The sequence below is a fragment of the Notamacropus eugenii genome, chromosome 2 (genome assembly GCF_028372415.1).
Source record: "Notamacropus eugenii isolate mMacEug1 chromosome 2, mMacEug1.pri_v2, whole genome shotgun sequence".
Classification (NCBI taxonomy): domain Eukaryota; kingdom Metazoa; phylum Chordata; class Mammalia; order Diprotodontia; family Macropodidae; genus Notamacropus; species Notamacropus eugenii.
This window is the reverse complement of record NC_092873.1, coordinates 233,123,996-233,146,681: the sequence shown is the minus strand read 5'-3', so window position 1 is coordinate 233,146,681 and position 22,686 is coordinate 233,123,996. Positions and strand designations below refer to the sequence as shown.

The following is a 22,686-nucleotide window of genomic DNA, read 5'->3' as shown; positions in this document are numbered from 1 at the left end:
CCTCTAGTTCTATCACTGAACAATAGCCTTTTTCTTAGCTGAGTAATATCAGAGCAATCTTGTTTTAAAAATTACTTTTATTCTGGATGAAAAAGAGTATGTAACCAGATTAGATGGTGATGTATGATCCATTTTTTCCCATAGACTTCAAAAGAACTGTGTAACTTTTTTTAATAATTGCTGCAATATACTCCTTTTTTATTTATTATTACTCAGAGGAAGAATGTTACAATGTAGTGTTTTAAGCAGCTTTTACTCAGTAGCAGAGTAGAGGACATACTTTGCATACAAATACAGACAGAAAAACAATTTAATACATAACCTCTCAAAGTAATAACAAGACAGACACCAAATCTACAACTGTGAACTTCAGTGTTCAGGGGTATTTCTTTTTCCTTAATTAAGAAGGGGTGCTTTTCTTTTCCTTGGCTACAATATGGTCTGGTAAAAGCTAGAGACTTTGCAGAATACAGTAGCATAAAGCTATTTCCAATACTATGAATGAAGATGGGTTTGAGGTAGAAAGGCGGTCATGGCTTTCCTCTTATATAAAACAATTTTTCTTTTCAAAATATCTATGCTGCAAATAGACCCTAACCCAACCTCCCCTCCCCACCCAACCCCTTTGAAAAGAGCAAATTTTGCTAACTTTTATTTTCCTCCTGGCTGCATTCCAAGTGAGGACAAACAAAAGTGAACATGTCCTGATGATGCATTCATAAGCACACGTTCTACAATCCATGTACTCTGGTTTTTGAGGATAAGGGTCTCAGTCCATTTAGGGGCTTTCTTATGTATCTATGAGCATTACCTTGGGCAGGCTTTTGCTTTCTCTGTGTTTGGTAATCATATAGTATATTTATGTAATGGGATATTAACCTGATGCTGAACCAAAAGCCTAAATGTACTCAGTGCAGCAGAACCCATCCTCCAAGTGTTAATTTAATTTTCATATGATCTTCCATAAGGTGCTCTTCCCCAATGCGATAATCAATGAAGGGAAATCTTCTCTTAATTAGTCTTCAAAAAGTACTTCTAAAGAAGTCATACGATCCATGTATGCACAGACTCAAACTCTATGGTTGACCACTGCATTCGGAAAAAAAAATAAAAGTTTCAAGTACTGGAAAGGACTTATTTTTTCTTTTCTTTCTCTTCTTTTTTTGTACAAAACACCCTCAGAAGGAATTAGAAGACATTCTTTTCCTTTAATATTACAATTAGTTGTGGGATTGGTTTGTATTTCCTAGCTGAAAATCTAGACCTTGGAAAGCTCGAAAGAACGTTCAAAACCTTATTTCTGGATAAAAAAATAAATGCTCCTTGGGAAAACTTCCATTAAATAGTTCTTTAAGATTGCACTTATACAATTAAGTCTTATTCCTCTCTAGAGTAGAATTCGACATGAATCTTTAAGAATGAACAGTTCCTTAAAAAAAGATTATTCCACAAGAAATGTTGTTCCATGTAGTGAAAGTTTTGGAGGGAAGTGTGCCATTGTTAGTGAACTTAAACAGTTTGCATACAGTGGTGGTGAGACCCTAATTCTTAATAAATAACATCTGAGTGAATTAACTGAGCCACGTGTTATTGTGGCTAGTCTTGGAAAAGAATTCTAGGCTCTTCAGATACCTCAGTCAATGGCGGATGTGTGTCAATAAACTCAGCAGCTTGGTCAAAATGTCAGTAGATAATGAAGTCATTGTCCAAAATAAATGTGAGGAGCAGAAAGGAATGTATAAATGTAACATTTGGCTTCTAATTATTTTATGCAATTCTCTTCCTGGTTATCAAAAAAGAAGGTACAATAATATAAAGCCCCCACCCCCTTTCCCAATGCTGTATATTTATACAAATCAAGGACAAATGTATAACCATTTCCAAATACCTCCATTAATTTACAGTTGCATAGAAATGGAAGGATAAAACAAAAACTTTTTATTATTAAAAACATAACATCCACCCATCTTTGGATCTTCTGTTTTACTTTTTCAGGAGAAGACATAGAGTGAAAAAATGTAGTCTCTTTAAGGTATTACAGGAAGAGTGAAAACATGTCGTCTCTTCAAGGTGTTACAGGAGAATGAAAACGTGATGTCTTCAAGGTGTTACAGGTGTCATGCAGTCTTATTCAAGGGGATTTGGAATTAGAACTTACCAAAAATTAACTATATGCTAAGAATTTACTATATGTTACCAAGTGTTGGCCAGCCAGACGAATGCTTTAATTTTCCTGTGGGATGAAAAACAGCAATGTCAAGACAGTATTTCCAAACACAACCCTAGTGGTAGCTCAGATCTTCAAAGAAAAAATAATGACCCAGCCTATCTCTCTCTAAGTAGGTCAGACCCTTTAGTCCTGCCTGATGCCCATCCTTTCCACCAGCCTTGTCACATTATTGTCACCTAGTCATCTTCCAGTCACTGTAACATTTGGAACTGTTCTCTCCTTTTTGGGAGGGAAAATTATTTTTCTATGAATACAATGACCCTAGGATTAAAGAAAGATCATGAGAACTGACAATAATAGTAGTTAGCATTCATAGTGCACTGTAGGTTTGCAAAGCACTTTACGTATATTAGAATCTCATTGGATCCCCACAACAATCTTGTAAGGTAAATGCTATTATTATCCCCTTTTTATAGATAAGCCAACTGAGACTGAGGCTTGTCAGTGTCAATGTCTGAGGCAGGATTTGAACTCTAATTTTCAGGTCTCCAACCCCAGCACTTGAAACACTAGGCCAACTACCCAAAAGATTCTGTTCCCACCTGCTGGAAAACCTAATGGTCCATACCAGATTGCCCTGATGGAAGAATAAAACCAGTATGGGATGGTGAAAGTGATTCCTGGAAAATGTGGAACATGATACAGTAATCCTAACATGTCTCTGTGAGCAAAGCATGAGGTAGGGAGTGATGGGGGTCGAGAGATGAGGAAAGACCTAGGGCTGCAACGATGAGTGATTAGATGAAGGACTCAGTGTCATTTTGAAAATGTACGTATCCCAAATCATGAGGGCCCTTCTAGGACATGGGGAAAGCAGCTCCCCAGACACTTGGTCTCTCACCTGCAGCCAATGTCACTGTCTATGCACTATCTAACTCAGGCCCTCACAACATACGCTTGGGGCCCGCCAAAAGATTTTAGGTGACCTGAGAAAAATGTAGATGTCAAACAGGCCCTACACTGCGCAGGCATGGTATAGTATAATGGTTCTGCTCATCACAAAAGGTAGAGCCTTTTCTTTTCCCCCAAATTGCCTTTCCATGTTCCACATACATGCTCCGTTAGCATCCCCTGTCTATTCATGGACAATTAGCTATTCTGCACCACACATAAAATCAGAGAAGGATTTTTGCAAGTCCATATTCCCCCAAAGGGCTTAAGTCAAGAGAGAGATTTCGTCCTGTTCACATTTTATAGTTTTATGTGCACTAGAGACAATTTTCTCAGAAAGTGATTACCCAGATCTAGATTAGGAAGAACATTTCCTCATCACCCCCTCATTTTTCCTCATATTTTTACTGCCCAGAGAAACAATCAGTTTCAAATTTTAACACTTGTTATCCGTGTTGGCAATAGTGTGGGGTTAAAAGATTTCTGAGTTATTTCTACAGATATTGGGAAAGAATGTTAGACCTGGAATCAGGTGAGGTTTGGTTATAAATCTCCCTAAAACTTACTAACTGTTCAGGCAGGGAGAGTCACTTAACCTAGCAGAGACTCAGCTTCTTTACTCATTAATAGGAACAATGATACTTGCACTTACAATGATATGATAAGGATGAGTATGTATATGTAAAAATAAGGCATCTAGGTGGTACAGCTGAAAGAGTGCTGAACCTGAAGTTGGGAAATCTGAGTTCAAATCTGGGCTCTGACACTTGCTAGGTATGTGACTATGAACAAGGCCCAGTATTCTCATCTGCAAATGGGATAATAGTAATACCTAGTTCACAGAGCTTTTCTGAAGATAGGTAAAGTGCTTTAAAAACCTTCAAGTCCTATACAGGCGAAAGCTACTATTACTGTTGTTAGTAAAAATAAAGTACTTTATAACCTTAAAGCACTTATGTTTATACCCACAAGGGCAATAATCTATGCCAATTCTTGTCCTTAATAACTATAGATTTGGGGAGTTAGATCTATCTGTAAGAGCCTAAAACCTTAATAATTTATAATGACAAGAATTTGTAAACCTGAAAAGTTAGGAGTAGGGGCCAATTTTGTGATAAAACACTCATTTCTTGAATTTTCACCAAGGGAAATACCTGATGAGTTTCATTGTTTTGTTATTTATTTCCTATTTCTCCTATATATAGGTTGCCCTTGATACATGTATTTGCACATTGTCTCCCTCATTAGACTCTAAGGTCCTTGAGGGCAGGGACTATCTTTAGCCTCTCTTCATAGCCACTCCCAGTGTTTTAGCATGGTGCCCAATAGCCCCTTAATAAAAGTATACTGATTGACAAGAGAAAGCGAGAGGCAGCAATATATAATGACAAGAACACAACTGGGAGTCAGGAAACTGGATGGTTCACTTCCTAGTTTGGCAAGTAATCAGACAGATAAGGTGAGGGAGCTGCCACCCTCTCTGGGCCTCCATCTCCAAAAATAAAAAGAGCAGAGATGAACAAGATGATCTCCAAGGTTCCTCTTGTCATTCTCACTAACTTCCTGACTCTACGTCTGAGGTTTCCAAGGGTTCAAAATAATGTTTTGAGGCAACTCAAAAAAAAAACGTTTTTTATGTCTTTAATGAGAGCAATAGGACACAGAAAAATACTTTTCTACCAGCTTATCACTTTTGTGTGGCACTTTTCTATTAAAAACTGTAACCATGATGTAGATAGAGCAGTTCTTATATTACCATTTTATGAAATATACTGAAAAGTCATAGGGTAAAACCACTGAAGGGTTATATCCAAGCAAGATTTAAAATTAAAACTGGTTTTCTTGAGGAACAAAAAGCACTTTTGTGGCATTCGATTAATATTTTTTTTAAAGTCAGCCACTGTGACAGCTGTATTGGATTGCCATCTTCTCCAGAAGAAGTCTTAGAAGAACAATAGTTCTGCATTTTTGTTCTGGGAGACTGCACCCCAAGCACATACCACCATGAATGAGCTCTCTAACACCACACAGAGCACTGAACACATGGCACTCTGGGCTTTCTCTACAATGAAAAGGCATCTTGAGGCACTGATTTGATAGCTTTCCCCCCCCATCACTGACAAACTACCATAACGAGTCAAGCAGCATTTAAATGTCAAACAGATCTCCTCCTTTATGTGAGCAGCACAGCATATGGGACATGGTGAAAAACACCCCTGAAAAAGCCAGGGAAGCCCATCTACCTCTTCTCTCAGTAACACCACAACAATCCATTCAAGAGGCTCATTTCTTACCTGGCTGCTGCCAAAGAAGTTTGCTGGAAATGAAAACAAGAGAAATCAATTAGAGAAACGTCCGTAAATACGGAATCGTCAGGGCTGTCTAAAATGCATCTGGTTTGCTGACAACATGATTTGAGACATGCAGATGTACAGCATTTACCACTGTGTGTAAGATAATGGCCCAACGGTTAGGCTGAAGATAAGAAGAAATAGAGAATTTTTTTGTTTATTTAAATGATTTAATGAATCCCAAGTTTTTTTCAAGTTAGTTTTCCCATCTGCTTTAAGAGGCAAATTTCCCATCAAACTATGCAGAACATTATGCCAGTCTTTTCAAATAAGAAAAATAACAAAACATCCGATGAGTACGAAAGCTTTGCAAGAACCTCTAAACTCTTATTTTAGTTACATCACTTTCTGCCATGTTAAATCGATGGTACATCAAAACAGAGCTGATTTCAAATAATGTGCTTAATGGGCAAATCCAGAGCACACTCTTTTGGAAGAGTGAGTCTTCTATTTTCAGCAAGTCTTTCCAACAACAATGTTTCTAACTTACCATTTGTTCACATGGTGGGCAGCATAACCTCTTCTCTTCCTGAGCCCCCAACTACGGCATTATTCCACCCTTTCCCACTTAACAACAGATAACTTGTCTTTCTACTTTTACTGAGATTGAGGCAGTTTAACAAACTCCTCATCATTCATCCTAGATGTTTAAAAATTTCTCTACATTTTATTCCATCCTCTTCTTAGGCCAAAATGAGTCTAGTTCTATCAGGTCCAGGGAGTTAATTTAAGTGTTCTTGTATCAATAAAATAACAATTCCCCTAGTTTCTGGTGGTCTTGCACACACCCCCCTCCTCCCCAAATGAGTATACTTTCAAACAAGCCTCAACTACACCTTGGGGGCAGGGTATGAAGGTGGATGATAGAGGCTAAATCTGTGACTGACTTGAACGTTGGATTCCTATACTAATTCAAATGAACACTTTGCTCCTTACAGTCTTAAGAGAGTTATCCGGAGGCACTAAGAGATTGATTTTCCCTGTCACACTCAGTGTGATGTCATATGCTGACATCATATGATCAGTATATGTCTGAGACAAGACTTAAACCTCGGTTTTACTGATTGAGACCAGTTCTCAAATTCTTCTCTGCCTTAGGGAGTAGTAGCATATGTACTGAAGCATAATAATGGATTGTCATGTGGTTTCTTGGGTGATAAAGCTATGTTTTCATTACAAGTGACAAAGAAGCATATTAATTAGCCAAATCTATAATTCAATCCATTTTGCTCTATATCATCATTTCTCAATCAGTAGGATATATTGGTTGCTTTACCTGTATGTAGCTTATAGAAATTTATTTTTTAAAAAGGAAGGAGGGAAATGAATGAACTGACTAGAATTTTAGTTTTGGATGACTGTCACCAACATATAAATATATCCAGACCCAGTCAGAACAAGTCAGCAGGCACAATAATAAAAAGGCATTTTTTTGTCAATCCACCAGTAAAATACTTAGCATGCTTCATTCATTGCTCAGGCTCTACCTCATTAAAATAGTAGGGGAAGGGAAAACAAGAATTGATTTTTAACTTTAAAAATCCATTCATTAAAACAGGTTAAGCAAGTTCACAAGTGAGTGAACCAGCAACAACACTAAGAAGAAATTATTCCCATTCTAAAATTCAATGGGGCGTGTGTGTGTGTGTGTGTGTTCATCCTTCGTTGCTGAAGAAGACCATGCCATCAGAGAAATGATGACATGACTAGAACTTGACTTTCTTTTGAGTGAGAGACGGCTATGTAGGTCACCAGCCTCACTTCTCCTCCAGAGCCATCTGAATCCAGTGACCAGATATTCATCAGGATGACTGGAGATGACCCATGATGAGGCAATTGGGATTGTGACTTGCCTAAGGTCACACAACCAGTGAGTGTCAAGTGTCTGAGGTGAGATTTGAACTCAGGTCCTCCTGACTCTTGCACTGGTGCTCTATCCACTGTACTACCTAGCTGCTCCCTCCCCACTGTGCTATTTCCTTGAAATTTCCCCACCTGGTTAATCCTGAGCCTTGTTTTTGTTTTTGTTTTTGTTTTTTAACACCCTGAGACTATGGGACTGGCTGTCAGATTTGACTCATGTGTAGAATCAAACTGAGTTAAGGTAGTTTTTTCCCTCTGTTATGATATGGTATTTTTACAAATTTCTACAATCAAGAAGTTTTGTAAGTACAGTACTAAATCTATTAAATAAAAGACTGATATTGGAACATCTCTGAATTAGTATAATAGGATACAACAAGTATGAACATCTTTTAAAATTTTAACCTATATTTGTGGTCAAAATATAATAATGCTATCTTCCTAATGAGGAAATTATTAAACAAAGTAATAAGACAGATATAATATGAAATTTTCTAAATAAAAAGAACAGTAAATGTTGAGAAGGCACAAAGAACCGTATAAAGGCAATAGATACAGGATATATTCAGGATCTGTGGAGTTAGCTTTCCAAAGGACAAGAATGCTCAAGTGACTGGTAAATGTACCCAGACGCAGGTGCATCAAAAATATTTCATGTCAAAGTAGTCATTCATCTAATTTATGTAACTTATAAATATAGAAAACTTTTAAAATAAAGATTTCCAGCTCAGTTCAGAGTAGTAACTGACATGTGCTACTATTAACTTTTAATTCACAAAAGGGATGAAAATTCAAGATGAATATAAAAATGAATTCAAGCTATACTAGTCACATACTGTTTCCAAGCTCTTGTTAGTTATAGCTGCTATAGGGACTGGTCTTATTTTAGAAGAGTGCCAGTTTTGCTTGTTGGAAAAATCTTCCAGAGAGGTCAATGATGACTTTATAAAATGCTTGTTCAAGAAATATGTAATTCCTTTAAAATGCCATTGGAAAACTAAATCTACTTTATTCAGATTGGATAAGCAATAAATGTTTACTGTTGATGACAGTGATAGGAGCACTATCAGAGAAGTGTCTTTAAATATATGAAGCCAGCAAATACTTACTAAGCACCTACTATGTGCCAGGTACTGTGTTAGGGGCTAAAGACATAAAAACAAAAGCTAAACAGTTTCTGATTAAAGAAGCTTATATTATGATAGGGCAATCAATCATACATATGCCAAATATGTACAAAGTGGGAGAAATTTTCAGAGATGGTGATCATTGAAAGGAATTTCAGAGTTCTTCAATGGAAAATCTGTCAGTGATGGCAAGGTCAAGGCTGTGACTGTTTTGGTGTGGAGAAGAGGTAGACTGGAGGAGTTAAATCATGGAGGTGAGTGGATTGAGAAAACTGGGAGGTTAGTATATTTGAGAGAATAGTAATGTGGAATTTAACATATGTGCACTCTCTATCTCCTTTTCTGTTTTCTTATATAATCTTATTTAATGATTCCTTCCCTCCCAGCTGCCTACAAACATACCCAAGGTTGTTAATAGTTTACATTTCTTCTTTTTAGAACTGCTTGTTCATATTCTTTTACCACTGATCTACAGGGGTGTTATATATCTGTATTAAGTCCCTACATATGCTGCTTATCAGAATCTTAACATAGATATTTGATGCAAATATTTTTCCCCATAATTGACAGTTTTCTTTTCTATATACAAGCTGCAAAATTTTATGCAAAACTAATTTTCAAGTAATTAAAATAGTCTCTTTTAGCTTTTTTTGGTTAAGAAATATACCATCAGAAAATTCAATCAATGAACATTTTTATAGTTAGAGTTAATTTCTTCCAAGGGGAATTTTATTTTTACCACATGAATTTGTTTTTCCATTTCCCAAATAACTGCAAAAAAGCTTGAACCAAGTTAGCTAAAGAATTGTTCCTTCCCAAAGGCCAGTTAATTAATGTAACATAAGGAAAGCATATGCCAAGAGGGTAAAAATAAACCCCAAAAGAAGTTCAGTAATTACATTTAATACTGTCCACTTTTCAACATTTGCAGAATGTGCAGCTCATAAACAGACTGTATTTCGGCTCTTTACACCAGTAAATGTCTGTGATTAACATCACCCATAGAGTACTGGAATAATCCTGAAGGGCTGCAATTTTGCAGCTGTAATGCCTCCACGTATTGCCAGTATAAAGGAGTGAGCCTCAGATTGAGAAGTCCCAGAAGTTGAAATCCATTAATACATTCCAGGCATTCTGAAGATGTGCTACAAGTCAACAGGATACTGAGTCCAGTCCAAGGGTAACTTGAATAACGTAGGGCTGTTGAAAATTGCATTTTTTTCTTTCTTTTCTTTTTTTTTTAAATCTGAGAACATGGGTTATGGTACTATCAAGACTCCATTCCATAAGTAATGGGCAAATTTAATCTTCAGGATCTTTTCTAGGCTTATAATTATATGGTTATGTTCCATTTTGGATTTTAATGAAAATCTCCTTTATTAGGTTACAAGTCTATAGTGCTAAAAATACTCAGAAGTCAAAGCATATCGTTTAGCTATTAATTTCTACAGATGAACTTCCAGAGAATGAGGTTGATTTACCATGATGATGGAAATTTTAACTATGTATTTTTATTCACATAAAAGCTAGACACTCTTGGACTTCCCATTAAATACACACTGCCAACTCACTTTTTTCACAATGGCCATTATATATTCTATAAGGATTAGATTTATGAACTTTGTTTGGTACAGATGATATTAGTTGGGTACTGTAAAAAGGAGCCCTCAACTGAGGTTTATAACTTTGAGGTTTTAGTATTAGGTCTGCGAACTAGGGCAAGCCCCCCTTCTCCACTTTGAAACTCTAATTTCTACATCTGAAAGATGGTGATAATAACACTCAGATTTCTTAACTCACATGGTGGTTGTAAAGATTCACTGAGATCATGCATATAAAATGCTCTGTAAACATTAAGCACTACATAAATGGAATCTATCCTAATTAGGAGATATGAATTTATGTAAATCATCGTGTCATTTAGTGGACGGATTGTACTAAAATTTCAACCAGTCATTAAATAATTCAAATTCCTAAGGCATAAGCACTAAAAATGTATTAGTGTAACAAATTTGGTTTATTTTCTATTGTAATTGATATAATGACTACAAAAACCCACACAACCTTTAAAATCAGTGTAAATTGGTTGTGGTAGATGACCTTGAACTTAATTTCTTTAGCAAACAATCAAACAAAATGCTGTGTTATCTATGTGGTGTATGTGTTTGTGTGTGTTTCCCCATTAGGAAACTAATTTAGAAAATATATGCTTTCTTTTATAAGCTTCTTCAAAGCCAAAGAAAGGCTATGTTGGAGATAAAGAGAATGTTTTAATAGGGTTCAGTAGAGTATGAAAAGCTGAATCCCAGGATTCCATCTAACTACCGTGAAAGGGATCACATACATCTTTTTTGATGGCCATATTTTTTCTGTACTTGTGGTACTACAAAAGAAATCTTTGACATTTATGATTAGATAACAGGTGAGTTTACCTTTCAAAATTAAATTTTCACTCTTCTATGCTGTCTTTTTCTAAGAAATGACAGATTTTTACATGTCCGATAATGTATTCTGTCTAATCTAGGAGGGTGTTTACTAGACAGAAAAGGGAGAAACACGGTATTTTTGTTTTATATAATAACTCAAGTTTCTATACTTTTACAATTTATAGTGTTTTCCTCACAATAACCCCCCTAAGGTCCATGGTTCAACTGACCACTCACTGATAGGAAACTAATTTAGGTGCTAGAGATACAAAGATTAAAAGAAATGACAGTCTCTGTCATCAAGGATGTGGATCTTGAAGGAAGAATGGGATTACAACAGGTAAAAATGGGGAGCAAGTACAACTGCAGCTATGGGGTGCAGCATGTACAAAGGCAAGAGAATGGGCACAATGTAGAATGTTCAAAGATGAACTGTATAAATACAGCTAGAAAGTTAGACTAAAGTCAGAATGCAATCTTAAATGCTGAGAAAATGAGTATCTTGGAGACAATAAAGAAATACAGAAGCTCTCTGACCAAGGGAGTGACTGGTATATTAAAAAAGACTGTTTTGACAGTATTGAAAAAAAATGAATTGGAGAAGGGTGAAGCACAGAGACCAGTTAGTAAGCTATTAGAATAGCACAGGCAAGAGGTAAAAATACCTGAATCAGGACAGTAACAAAGGTCATGTAAATGAAAGGATGTTGCCAAGGTAAAAAGAAAGGACAAAACATGTCCTAGTGGGTGGGGAAAAAAGGAAAGTGTCAGAGAATTCCAAGGCATTGAACCTGGTGACAGGAGGGCTGTGAGGCCATCAACAAAGATAGTGGTACCTGCACCCTTATTGACTGAAACCTGATTGGCTGAAAGAACTCGGAATATCTAGCATGGAGAAGAATCAAAGGAGACATAAAAACTACTTTCAAGTATCTGAAGGACTATGCTGTGAAATAAAGGTTAGAATTGTTTTGCTTGACCCTAAAGGACAGAACCAGGAACAGTACAGAGAAATGGCCAAAGGTATGCTTGAAGTTATGAAAAATTTCCTAACAAATAGAGTGGTCCAAAAATAGAACTGACTGCCTGACAGGTGGTAGATTCTCCCTTTTTGGAAATATTCAAGCAGTGGTTGGTTGTCAGATATGTTATAGGAGGGAATGCTTTTTATAAGCATTGGAATAGATGCCAGTTGAGGGCCCCTCCAATTCTCTAAATCTATGATTCCGGAAGAGAAGTTAGGAGAGGTAAAGGTTTTTCGTCAGATAACTTTCTGACATTCTGAGTTCAAGGAGGGTCAACAAATAATATTTAGCCAATAGCTAGAATTTCAGGAATTGTCCTCAAGGGAAATTCTGGGGTGGAGACAGAGGCTTAGGCCTCTTCTAAAAAATATTATTACCCCATTTTAATGGTGAGGAAACTTATGTTTCAGAATATGCCCATGGGGGACAGGGCCAGAAAGTAAAGAAGAAAGAGTTTGGAGCCCTTGTCTTCTGACTCCAAGGTCAGCCCTCTTTCTCAGCATCTCATGTTGGTCTAGTCCAGAGGAGTCAATAAGAGCTAATGGTCATGTAGTGCTTGCTCTGTGCCAGACACTGGCTTAAGCACTTTACCAATGTTATTGCATTTGATCCTCATGACCACCTTGCAAGCTAGGTGCTGTTATTGCCCTCATTTTACAGGGGAGGAAACTGAGGCAAATAGAGATTTTTTTTTTTTTAAGTGACTTGCGCAGAGTAAGATGAAAAACTGAGATTGGTTTCAAAGAAATCATCTTCACTAAATATTTGAATTAATTTCTGATTAGTTACTTTCTAGACTTTTCAAATACAATTAATAAGAAACACTGAAAATTTTTCCCTTGGATTCTTTCTTGTCATTCATTTGCCCAAGTGCTGTCTTTTTCCGATGAGACTTAAACTTGTGATACTCAACATCAGTGCTTTGCACCAAAATGGTTCCATTTCAGTGCAACAGGAGAAAAAGGAATAGAAATAGGAAAAATAAAACCAAAAAACAAGACAGGACAGGTCGTAAAAAACACAAACACTTTCTGCAGCTGCATCTGATGGTTACACCCAGGATGCTAAAAGGGAGGAATTTCTGAACTGTAAAGAAAATTCCATTAGAATCTTGTTCTCTCCTTTGCCATATTACTAAAAACTCCTCTTTGAAAGAGTGTGGTTTCCTTAATATAGGATATATTAAGGAAGACATTTTTTTCCCTAAAAACCTATCTACGATTCTATCTGGCTTCATTTTGCCATCTGCAGAGTGTACGAAATAAACTCAAGAAGTATAGGATTATGTTGTCATTCCACATTGGTGCTGTGATTTTATCAAGGTTAAAGTTTTGGCTTTCCAATGTCAATATAATGTGTTTGTGACTTGTTCCTAAATAATATTTAGTCTTGTTTTCAATATTGCTTTTTGTTATCTTAATAAAGAAAAGAGAGAGGGGGAGGACGTGGGAAACAAAGAAAGGAAAAATAATGATCCTCAACTTACAGGAACATCCTGGAAAGGTATTGTGGATTTGTTCCATAACATCTGCCAGCTGTCTGCTGATACTTTGAGGTGGGTCCAACGAGTCATCTTCATCTATGACAACCAGGGACACAGTGAATTTAATACAGAGAAAAAGGGATAATATACATTCTGAAATGAACCTCTATTCAACCTTCCAGTTTGACCTGACTTGGGTACCCCAAATATTCACACAGACTCTCTGTGCCCAACCTGTGGCAGAGCATTCCGAGCTCATATTGGTCTGCTCAGTCACAGTCAGACTCACAGAAATTTCCCTTTTTCGTGATGTCATTTTGGCCTTCTTCGAAAAGAAAGGAAAACAACCCAACCAATTAGCCAACCAACAACTTGGGTAGAAAGCACTAGATCACTATGAGGGTTCACTGCTAAGATATTTCTCACTGAGAACTGGCAGTTCTGGGAGATAAAATGAGAATTTACAGATTTCAAGAGAAATCTGGTATAAATTTTTGTATGAATGTTCATCAAATGTAGAAATTTGCTCCATGAAACTGTGTACTAGGAGAAAATGAAAATTAGCTGGAGGAGATTCCACTTAGGAGTCACAAATTGATTATTTTACTTACTTTGAAATACTTTCTCATATGCAAAGACCATTCTACCTCTTAATCTCTTTTCTTAACTTTTCTACCTCTTTTCATCCCCAGCTTATATTTTCCATAAAATTTAGGCCCATTCTGTAAAGTATTTAATATTCATTTTTAAAAAGTAAATATTTAAAATAATAAAGTTCTTTCATTAGCTCTTCTTTTAAGGTAAAGAAAAAACCAATAAAATAAGCAGATGATTTTAAGCACTGGTTAATGTCTTTCCTACTACATTATACTGCTATTTGTAATACTCTGAATATGGGTACATTTTAAATTCTAATAGCCTTTAAGTGTGATACCTTTTGGGAGGTAGGGATTGCCTTTTTCTATACAAAGATGACATTCCTGAACACCCACAAGTAGTCATGATTTACAGAGATATTCCAAAATTGGGAACAGGTCATTCAGACTTCCTTTCTTACTCTCTTCCAAGATCAATTGCACCCACTACTGACACGGTGACCTAGGATGGCTCAAGGTCAGCTCTCCAGCAAGTTCTAACTGGCCTGTCAAGCGAATAAACCTACAACGTGGCCAGTATTTTGACTATACGTTCACCAACTAACTGGCTGCAGGCAGGCATGGAGAAAAATGCCTAGTGAGTACATGAACCACAGAGTATAAGACAAAATCACAGATGTATCTCAACTTTTCCTATACTACTTACACATCTAGAGCAGGAAAGGCCCTCAGAGGCAGCTAGTCCAAAAGTGCTACATATATGTATATATAGCACTTAGATATAACTACTATATGCTAGATACTGGGCTAAGTGTTTTACAAATATTATCTCATTTGATCCACTCAACAACCCTGGCAGGGAGGTTGAGGAACCTGAGGTAAATGGAGGTTAAGTGACTTGCCTAAGGTCATACAGCCAGTAAATATCTGAGGCCAGGTCTGAATTCAGGTTTTTCTTATTATAGGTTGGCACTCTATCCATTACTGCCTGAGCTAATAAGTCACTAGCTCAGAGACACACATGTATTAAGTCACCAATCTCAGACATTCGTGTTGTTTTTTTTCCCCTCAAGCAGTTGCCTAGGGCTCAAAGGTCCATTCTTGCAGAAAGTTAAACGACAAAATAAGAGCGATTATTTTGTCTCCATAGACATAGGGAACGCACCTTGAAACACTGACAGAAATTCAGGGTGGATGCTCAAAGGAAACTGGCTACATGCTACAAGCAAGCCTACAACAGACTGTCAAAACCAACATCTTATTTTTTTCTGCATTGTTACATGAGATTTCTGTTTACTTTAGAATGTACAAAAATTCTCTTACCTAAAGTCGCCAATATATACCAACTATGTTAAATCATCATTTTCCATATTTATCCACTCATCAACTGGTGCACCAACCCCTAACCCTCTTTTAGGAGGAACTGTGATAACACCAACCTATTGGCACAGAGCTGTCATTGCCCAGTGATGAATCTTGTGATGATGGAGGGGTTTCTTCATTGATCCTTGGAAATGGTTCAGTCTACAAGAGATTCCAAAATACCACCCATGATTCAGAGAATAAAGCAATATAATTTTTTAAAAATCTCATCACTGAAAATTTTAAAATAAATGACTACAAACCTCAGTCCTAATTTTTGAAACTCATTTTGAGAGTGCTAAACTCACCTACAAAACCTAATAATTAGCATCATAGAATTGTCGTGGGTTTTTTTTCCTTAGCCTTTTTTATGTCAGTCCATCTTAGTCTTCCTTAGTCTCAACATGATATTGTCTTGTTCCCCAAATAAACAGCATATGGATAGGGAAGGACCACGCAGTTCTTTTGTATCCCAGGTGTCTATAGTGTAGAAAAGTCTTCCAATAGTAAGGAATCTTCAGCCCTCCTCCTTTTCATACAGCACTTTCCTCACAACTCTGTGAGACAGATACTGCAAACATTATTTTATACACCAAAAGTTTGAAGAGAATTTGCCCAAGGTAACATGAGGTACGTCACAGGCAGAACTGAAACCAGGTCTCACAACACCATGGAGAAAAAAGTACTGGATTTGAAGTCAGAGAATGTGGACTGAAATCCTGATTCTACTGCTTACTGTTTGACTTTGAGTACATCAATTCACCTCTGGGGGCTTCAGTTTTCTTATCTATAAAATGGGCTGTGAGATTGGGGGTGAGGGTGAGGGAGGCATGCTTAAGATCCAGGTTTCAATTTAGGACTGGAAGGCCTTTTTGTGCTGCAACACCACCCTCATCATCGTGGTCATCACTGCAGTTACCACTCAAATAGCACCTACTATAATGGCTGCCTTGGGTAACTCGGTGGTGTAGTGGAAAGTGGCCCAGCCCTGGAATCAGAAGGACCTGAGTTCAAATCCAGCTTCAGATAACTTACTTGCTGTGTGACCCTGGGCAAATCACTTAACCCTGTTTGCCTCAGTTTTCTCATCTGTAAAATGAGCTGGAGAAGGAAATGGCAAATGACTCCAGTATTTTTGCCAAGAAAACCTTACATGGGGTCACAAACAACTGGATACAACTTAATGACTCAACAACAACAACATTCCAGGAACTGCATTAAGAACTGTGCATACATTATCCCATTCACTCTTCACAACCACTCTGGGAAACAGGTATTAATACGATCTCCACTTTGCATATGACAGCAATAAGAGTAACAGTGAGCATCTCTATAGCACAGGGATTGTACTAAGTATTTTACAATTATCATTTCATTTGATGCTTGCAACAGCCCTGGGAGATGGCTGCTTTCCTTATTTTACAGAAAAGACAATTGAGGCAGAGGTAAAATGACTTGCCCAGGGTCACACAGCTAGTAAAGGGTATGAGTTAGGATTTGGGCTCAGTTCTTGTTCCCTCCAGGTCCATTGCTCTAACCATCGCACCACCTAGCTGCCTCAAGAATGACCCAATTTCCTCATTTGCCAGCCAGCCACAAATGAACGATCCATACAAACTCCCTTCTCGTTATTCTTTCAGAAACAATATAGAAATCGTCAGTATTTCCTCTGTTGAATACACTATGCATGAGTTCATTTAGTGAAAGGGATCTCAAAGGCATTTTAAATACATTTTTGAAAGTCAAAGTAAAATTGTTTTACGCAGACAAGGGTTGTCTATCTTCTGGGAGCCAGGAGGTTGCATGCCATACCTGTTCAAGCAGCTCTCGGAGTCTCCAGAGCTGACACTCCAGCTGTTTATTATGATCCTCCAAAACCTGCATTCTGGCCTCCAGTCGACCTTTGTGCTCCCTGAGGAGCTTTGCTTCTGCTATGAGCTCAGAGTGTTTAGCAGTGGGATGAGGAGGTACATTGGGGGTGCTCAGTGTTGATTCAAGGTGCTGTTCCTTTAACTGGTCATATTGCTCTTGGAGTTTTCTAACATGGAAACAGGGAAAGATGAAAAGGAATTTCATTTGGTACTAGTGTATATAAGTTGTCTTATTACTTGCTTCCTAATTCTACAAATCTTGTCAATTAAATATGCCTACGGGTCCCAGAGAGCTCATGCCGAGATGGCCTGGCTTCCAACCATATATTTGAATTAAATGAAAACCATGGAACACAAGTGCTGTTTTGAGCAAACCATCTTGTTCTGTATGCAGCTTCATAATTTCACCTAAAGATGGCACCATAAGCAGCAGTCAACTTCCCAGTATGACTCTTCCCTACAAAACCGGTCTCATTGCCTAATACTAATTTCTTGTGTTAGGTGAACAAGAACAGGAAATAGGCCTCGGGTTCATGATTTAAGTCCAAGGTACTGAAAGACTGTTTTTTGTTTGTTTGGTTTTCTTAAACTCCTTCCCACTGGGAAGATTTATCCTCTGCCAGGTGTACCTACCTTTGTTCTTCCTCCAGTCTGGCAATGGTCAGCTTCAGTTCTTCCCTTTCTCTTCCTTCCACAGACGCCAAGATCTGCATTGGACTCTGAAGCTGACTTGTAGAGGGCTCTTCTCTCAGAGCCTGAGAAAACTGGTTAATGAGGACATGCTCATCCTCTCTAGGGTAACAAAAGCAACAAAAGCAGAAGCTCATGTAAGTGTGTTGGCTATAAAGATTAAACAAGGATGATCAATCTGACAGTTTGGCCACGTTTGCCTTGAAGTCTAACTTCCCCTGTAATTCTCCTCTGAAGGACTAAGAACAAATTCACAAAGCAGGAAGTATACATGTAACTAAACATATCTATGTTTTCTGGATTATTTTATTCTAGGAGACATGTCTTAAAAATTCAAAATGAACAGATGATCTGTCTTACATACAGATAAGATTAAAAAAATCTCTCTTTCAGGGCATGCAGTTCTAAACAATTACAATATGATAATGGATGCTGTTACAAGTAAAAAGAACAAAAAGATGATTTCTGAAAGGAGGATAAAAATACAAAGGAGAAAAGGTTGATTTTGAGACAGTATTTTTATTTCAAAACTTAAGAGGATGATAGCTTTGTAGGGTTTGGTTTGGTTTTTTTACAGGGTTGGGAATTTTGATTTTAATTGGTTATCTCCCACTAAAAATTTAGCACAAATAAAAGCGAAGAGAAATAATCCTATTTATCAATTTCATGTGTTTATATTTTTAATTTGAGTTTAAAAAATTATACTGTTTAATTCACTATGAGAAGGCCTCAATTTTTACTTCACAGGTTAAAATTACTTAGAAGTCATAGGGAGCTACTGAATATCACTGAAAGCAAGGATTCACATGGTCAGATCTATGCTTTTGGAAGGTTACTTTAGCAGCTACGCAGGAAGTTAATAATTTTAATGTATCTTTCTTAGGTAATTACTCTAAGTTCTTTGTCTTCTCTAATTTACAATTAAAGGCTCAAGCACCTTTATTAGGGGCAGCAATTCTGTGCTATCTAAGTTATGTCCTCTCCCCACGAGGCTGTATGTTCCTTGGTGGATCAACGGATGAGGAAGAAGAGGACTTTAGAGAAAGAGGGAATCACTATGATGATAACGGTGATAATGCTGATGTAGTCCTTTAGGAGGTAGGTGTTCCAAGTATTCCAGATGAAAAAATTAAGACTTTGGGAGGTTAAGCAACTTGTCCCTAGGTGCAGTTAATGTCATGAAACCCAGCTTGCTTGATGGCAAATCTAGCCCAGCGTTACACTGCCAGTGAGGATGGAAAAGTTGGCAAGAAGAGAGGAGAACAAGAAGGGAAAGATGACTGATTAAACCTAGACAAAAATTTGCCAAGTACAAAGTAATAATACTTAATTCCATACTGAAACAAAAGTCAAATACCCCTCCTCCACCTCTCATGCAATATTTTCTTTGAATAACTAGAGCAAACAAGAAATTCTTCTTGAAGGGATCTGAGCAAATTTTCATCTCGTTACTTTGGAAAGAAAATCAAAGGTAATTGCTTTTTTCTTATTAAAAGGATTTAATGGGGGCTGTAGCAGATTGGAAAATTAAAAAAAAATACCAATGAAACTTAAAAAAACAAGAGAAAGATAAGCACATTGTGCTGTCACTTATAAATAAAAAATAAAAAGCAACAGTGGTGAATAGGTGAAATTCCAACAGAATCATTTAATATATTTGTTTTGGCTTGAATACTTGTATATGCCTCTGTTAAGCCAATAAAATGAATCAAATTAATTTTTAAATTTTTTCTCAAAAGGAAGATAAAGGATTTTGCAACTGGGTCCAAGGTGAGAAGAAGGTAGAAAGTTAAGATCAAATGGTGCCTGAGGACTGTAGCTATTATGCTGTAGAAAATCATTTGCTGCTGAAACCCCAAAAAGTTCAGAAGAACAATGACCATATAGTTCTATATAGTGGCAAATAGGTGCATGTTTGTCAGAATGTTTTCTATGAGGTATAGCTTGCTAGATTATGCTTTATTAATATCCACTGTGTCAAAATAGAAGAACCTCAGGATGTTAAGTAGATCACCTGTGCAGAATTTACAGGAAGACATCAGTAAATGTTGGTGGGTATCCCTTTTTGTATTGTTCAAGGTAGTACATCAGCGGGGCTAGAGATCCAGCAGAGGATAGGAATGTATTTGGAATATGGAGTTCTTTGGACACATAACAATGCCAATGTTAATGGTATTTTTGAAAACCCCAAAGAGTGTATAGTGTATGTTATAAGAAGTCATTCATTCCACTATCTCAATGTATAAGTACTCAAATATTTAAAAGGATCTGGAATTTTATAGATTTCGAATGTTTCCTTGAATCTACTCGTTGACCAATTCTGAGCAACTGCTATCCAAGTCTTCCTATAAGGTCACCATAGCAGGGTTTACAAAACATGCTAAAGGCCTTTCTTGCTTTCTCCCAACTTTAGGAGAAGACTAGAAGAGCACTAGGTCTGACCACTGATCATTCCTGACTGTCATCACCTGATTGACCCATCTTCTTTTCCTGTGATATATTTCTCTAATGTTATCTTTCATTCCTCCTGTTCTTTGAAGTTTCTTACTGGTATTATGCTGCAGCATGTTCATACTCATTAGACACATTTTCATTGACCTCTCTTTGATACTCATTCATTTTCAATTCTTTGAAGAGTTGTGTTCCATATCTCAGAGTCATATACCACTGTCAATAGACTATTGCTATTTCAAAAGTGGTCTTTTATTTCTACAACAAGTTTGCAGTCATTAAAGGAGTTTTGTAATTTCCTGAAGGCAACTAGCCTGTGTTGAATTCTGGGCTGAATTCATTACCTCGTCCCAGGAATATATGCTGACAGACAAGCTCTATTGCAGCACTACTTAAACTGTGGGTAGCGAACCCATATGGGGTTATGAAAAGTTTGGCAACTGTAAAAGGTTTCTGAACGCACAATGACCAAAAAATTAATTAAAAATCAACCACGTGATGAATCCAAGGTGTTTCTGGCAGTGCAACTTCACTGTAGCCTTGGTTCTGAGCACAAAGCATGAGAACGTTGCACTGAGCATACTGGCATGCCACGCGCTGCCAACAAGCTCTGCCGAAACACAAAAAGGGGTCACGAGTGGAAAAAGCTTAAGAAGCCCTGCTCTATAGGATGTTCTTACACCTGCATGTCAATCAGGAAAATAAATATTCTTCATCTACTTGGTCTATCCTATATGGATGATCAGAGTCGACTCCTGAACTGATTGTCACGTACATGGATATAGATATTTCTGCAGGAAATTTTCAGGACTTGATGCAAATGGCATAATGTTATATGCAAACAAGTATATCTAGAGGTCCTCACTTTTTACAGGGAATCCCTTTTGGGAGTAGATGCTACACTGGAACTCCATTTCAGTGACAAATACCTTTGGTAAGCATACCTCTTCCTATTTTATGCATGGCTTAGCTAATGTTTATGGTCAGATGGTTGTTCAACTGGATTATTTCTGTCTTTATAGTTTCAAGGAGTCTTGAATGCTATATGTATGATGTATGAGAGACAGCTCCTATGATATATGTTTGGAGTAAGACTTTAAGGAATATTTTGCTCTGTTGAAGCAAATGTTTTTTCACAATCAACAAACAAGTACTGTGAAATCTCAAATTCTTTACATCTTTTAGTCACTTGTGAACACCTGCTTAACTAATACTCTCACCAAGGATGCCCTTGATTTGTGAATATATATTTGGTATAGATGGGAAAATAAACTGGAAGTTTTTGATGTTCTTTTCATCAGCTTTTTTTAGGTATTAAGGTTTGCTAATTTTGCCATGCATTTTCCATTTCTTCATATACCATGTGAATCTGTCCTTTAATGATCTTATAATTATGTTGTCTCCCATGGATTTCCTCTGTATACTTGGTCCAGTAAGGTGGTTTTTCCAATCATTGTTCTTTAAGTGCCATCTCTGCCTCCCCTAAAAGTACATCTGAGACTTTGATATCAGAGTTCAACTGAGGTGGCTCTATTGTCATTCACGATGAAAACAGTTTACTATAAAAATGTTTATGGATCTCTTCCATTTATCTTTTTCTTCTTCACTCTCTTCTTCTTTGCATCCTTAAATACTCTCAGGATGACTTCACTTTCTAATCTAACTTATTAAAAACTGGTTTTACCCTCCATGGATGTTCTCTGCTTTACAACGTGGTATTGTTCAATAATCATCCATCATTCCTCTTAATCAGATGTGAAAGATAAGTTTATGTTCTAAATCACTACCTGCCACCTTTCTTTTCTAGCAAGAAAGTAAAATGTTTGCTGACTAAGATGCTTTTTAGGTCTCCTTGTTAAGATAATTGACTTAGATTGGTTAAATTTCTGCATAAAATTATTAGAGCTGGTGATTAATATAATTACTGCTATCAATTTCCCAGTTTTCATCATCAATATTCTTTAATTTGTTCAAGACTGAATTGTTTCAATTGTGTGCCACATCTTTTTCCTCACAATTATTCTTTCTTCCAGCTTTTTATTAAATCTGATGTTTGTTCTGAGAAGCTGGTAGACTGATTGTAAACAGATAGATACTTCAGGATAAAGGAGTGAAAGAATACAGAGCATTGTAGACTACAGAGAAATCTCAATATTTTCTTTACACCACGTAAATTTTTTCAAAGAAAAGAATTGATAGTTTTGGAAATGCTAAGCAACAAAGAATATAACAAAAATTAACTACATTATATTTTCACAGAAAGAAAAAGACCTGTTATTGGTGAATGAATCATGACATAAATTGATGTTATACTATCTTA

At 36.9% G+C, this 22,686-nt stretch overlaps 1 protein-coding gene across 19 annotated transcripts in view; it reads right to left on the bottom strand.

Moving 5' to 3' along the window:
* Positions 1-234: 234 nt before the first annotated feature.
* Positions 235-22,686, bottom strand: part of LOC140526901 (utrophin-like) — a 558,532-nt gene continuing 536,080 nt past the window's right edge. For 18 of the 19 annotated variants that reach the window (XM_072643530.1, XM_072643537.1, XM_072643532.1 and 15 more), the window contains 6 exons: positions 17,859-18,017; positions 17,167-17,392; positions 15,432-15,516; positions 13,400-13,492; positions 5,416-5,438; positions 1,916-2,233 (listed from right to left, as the gene is read on the bottom strand). In XM_072643530.1, the coding sequence (XP_072499631.1) occupies positions 2,225-2,233; positions 5,416-5,438; positions 13,400-13,492; positions 15,432-15,516; positions 17,167-17,392; positions 17,859-18,017 (595 nt within the window). In that variant the 3' untranslated portion in view covers positions 1,916-2,224. Of the gene's footprint in view, positions 1,090-1,915; positions 2,234-5,415; positions 5,439-13,399; positions 13,493-15,431; positions 15,517-17,166; positions 17,393-17,858; positions 18,018-22,686 lie in introns of those variants that run through there. The other variant, XM_072643529.1, reaches the window with a different exon arrangement.